We start from the raw sequence: 2,124 nt of genomic DNA, 5'->3' as shown, positions 1-2,124 counted from the left end.
GTGCTGTGAGCTCTGTGGCTGGTATCGCTCGTCAGTCCAGTGGCGCCGCCTCCGGACAGGTGGGTGCGCCTGCCGCGCCGGGAATCGATCAGACCACGACATCGACCGGCGACATCGACCGGCGAGGGCCGCGCCGGCGTCACACGGGCCGGCCTACCGGACACCGCCGCTCCGGCACCGACATCGCAGCTGCCGAGAGGCGACACCAGCTGCCGAGAGGCGACACCAGCTGCCGAGACCGGCGGACGAGAGGCGACACCAGCTGCCGAGACCGGCGGACGAGAGGCGACACCAGCTGCCGAGAGGCGACACCAGCTGCCGGGAGGCGACACCAGCTGCCGAGACCGGCGGACGAGAGGCGACAACAGCTGCCGAGACTGGTGGACGAGAGGCGACAGCAGCTGCTGAGACCGGCGGACAAGAAGTGACAGCGTGTCTGATGCGATCTGTCCGAGCAGAAAAACTCGGTGTGTCCCTTCGGTGTGGGTAACAAAAGCTGATGCGCCCACCAAAGTACGGTTTGGCTTTCATTGAGCTATTGAAGAGTGAAAATGCGCGTGTCACAACACATTGATATGTGCTAATTTTTGTCAAAACGGTACCTGTGATTGACAGTAGTAGTTCTGCTAAAGGGGACGCTCTCTACCGTGGACTGCGCGCTGAATAAGAGTTCGTACGAGTATGAGCCACCGTCCTGCCTGACAGCTGAAGGCCTGAAGACCTGCCGTGGAGCGTTGCTGACGACAGACGCAGCCAGTGACCTGGGAGTCTCTCGGTGACACGGAGCGACCTAGAGTGTATCACCGACACGGAGTGTCCCCCAGTGACCCAGAGTGTCCCCCAGTGACACGGAATGTCCCCCAGTGACCCAGAGTGTCCCCCAGTGACCCGGAGTGTCCCTCAATGACACGGAGTGTCCCCCAGTGACCCGGAGTGTCCCCCAGTGATACGGAGTGTCCCTCAGTGACCCGGAGTGACCCCCAGTGACCCGGAGTGTCCCCCAGTGACCCGGAGTGACCGGTGGCCGGCGCGGGCGGACATGGTCCGCGTCTGTGTGGTCGGCTGCGGTACGCTCGGACTGAAGGTGGCCGGCGCGCTCAGCTATTTCGGCCACTCGGTGCGCGTGTGGGACCGCGACCGGGCCGCACTGGACTCGGCCCACGAGCGGCTGCGCCTGGACCGGTGCGAGCTGCGCCGCGACGGCCTGCTGCTGCAGCGCGCCGGCGCCGGCCGCGTCACGCTGCTGGCGCGCCTGGACGAGGCGCTGGCCGACGCGCGCATCGTCTTCGAGTGCGTGTCCGAGGACGCGGCCGTCAAGGAAGAGACGTTCGCGCGCCTGTCGGCCGCCGCCGCCGAGACGGCCATCCTGGCCAGCTGCACGCTGCGCGTGCCGATCAGCGCGCTGGCGGCGCGCGTGCAGCGGCCCGAGCGGGTGCTGGGCGTGCGCTTCCTGTACCCGGTGTACTACGTGCCGGAGGTGGAGGTGACGCCCGGGCCGGCCACCAGCCGCCACACCATGGACACCGTCACGCAGTTCCTCACGCACATGGGCCTGACGCCGTTCCTGCGCTGCGGCCCCGAGCCGGTGGTGCTCGACGACGAGCAGCGCGAGCAGCGACGCCGCTGGCGGCGGCAGCGGCTGGCGGCGGCCGCCGCTGGCGCCGCCAGCACCGAGACCCGCTACGCGCCCCAGCTGGCCTTCGTCGGCAACCTGGTGTCGGCGGCCGACGTGGCGCCGGCCGGCGGCGGCGCGCACGACTGCGCCGTCTGCATGGACGCGCCGCGCGACTGCGTCATGGCGCCGTGCCACCACCTGTGCACGTGCTGCCGGTGCGCGCGGCTGCTGCGCGGCAGGAGGGACGCCTGCCCCATCTGCCGGCAGCCCATACAGGACTTTATCCGGGTCTACATGTCTTAGAGTGAACTGGTATGGTACCTAGCCTATACCCGCTCGCTGCAAGAAAAAGAAAGAGAGCCTCGTTAAATGCGTGGTCAGTGATGCGCGACAGTCGGTGACTGAGATAGTCCCGGAGCCATTGTGTTACCTTCTTATGAGGAACCCCTTTAAGCGGCCATCCCAGCTTTACACCGACAAATTGAGCTGAGATGGCGATAGCCAAGTCG

At 66.7% G+C, this 2,124-nt stretch overlaps 1 protein-coding gene across 1 annotated transcript; it reads left to right on the top strand.

Annotated features, from left to right (window-relative positions):
- The first annotated feature begins 1,039 nt into the window (after window positions 1-1,039).
- LOC122364595 (5-formyl-3-hydroxy-2-methylpyridine 4-carboxylate 5-dehydrogenase-like) lies at window positions 1,040-1,918 on the top strand. The gene has a single exon (XM_043335148.1). It carries the CDS (start codon window positions 1,040-1,042, stop codon window positions 1,916-1,918), a length of 879 nt encoding a protein of 292 aa, XP_043191083.1.
- Window positions 1,919-2,124: the final 206 nt, after the last annotated feature.

The sequence above is a fragment of the Amphibalanus amphitrite genome, unplaced genomic scaffold, assembly GCF_019059575.1.
Source record: "Amphibalanus amphitrite isolate SeventyFive unplaced genomic scaffold, NRLGWU_Aamphi_draft 000685F_arrow, whole genome shotgun sequence".
Taxonomy (NCBI): domain Eukaryota; kingdom Metazoa; phylum Arthropoda; class Thecostraca; order Balanomorpha; family Balanidae; genus Amphibalanus; species Amphibalanus amphitrite.
This window is presented reverse-complemented; position numbering and strand designations above follow the sequence as displayed.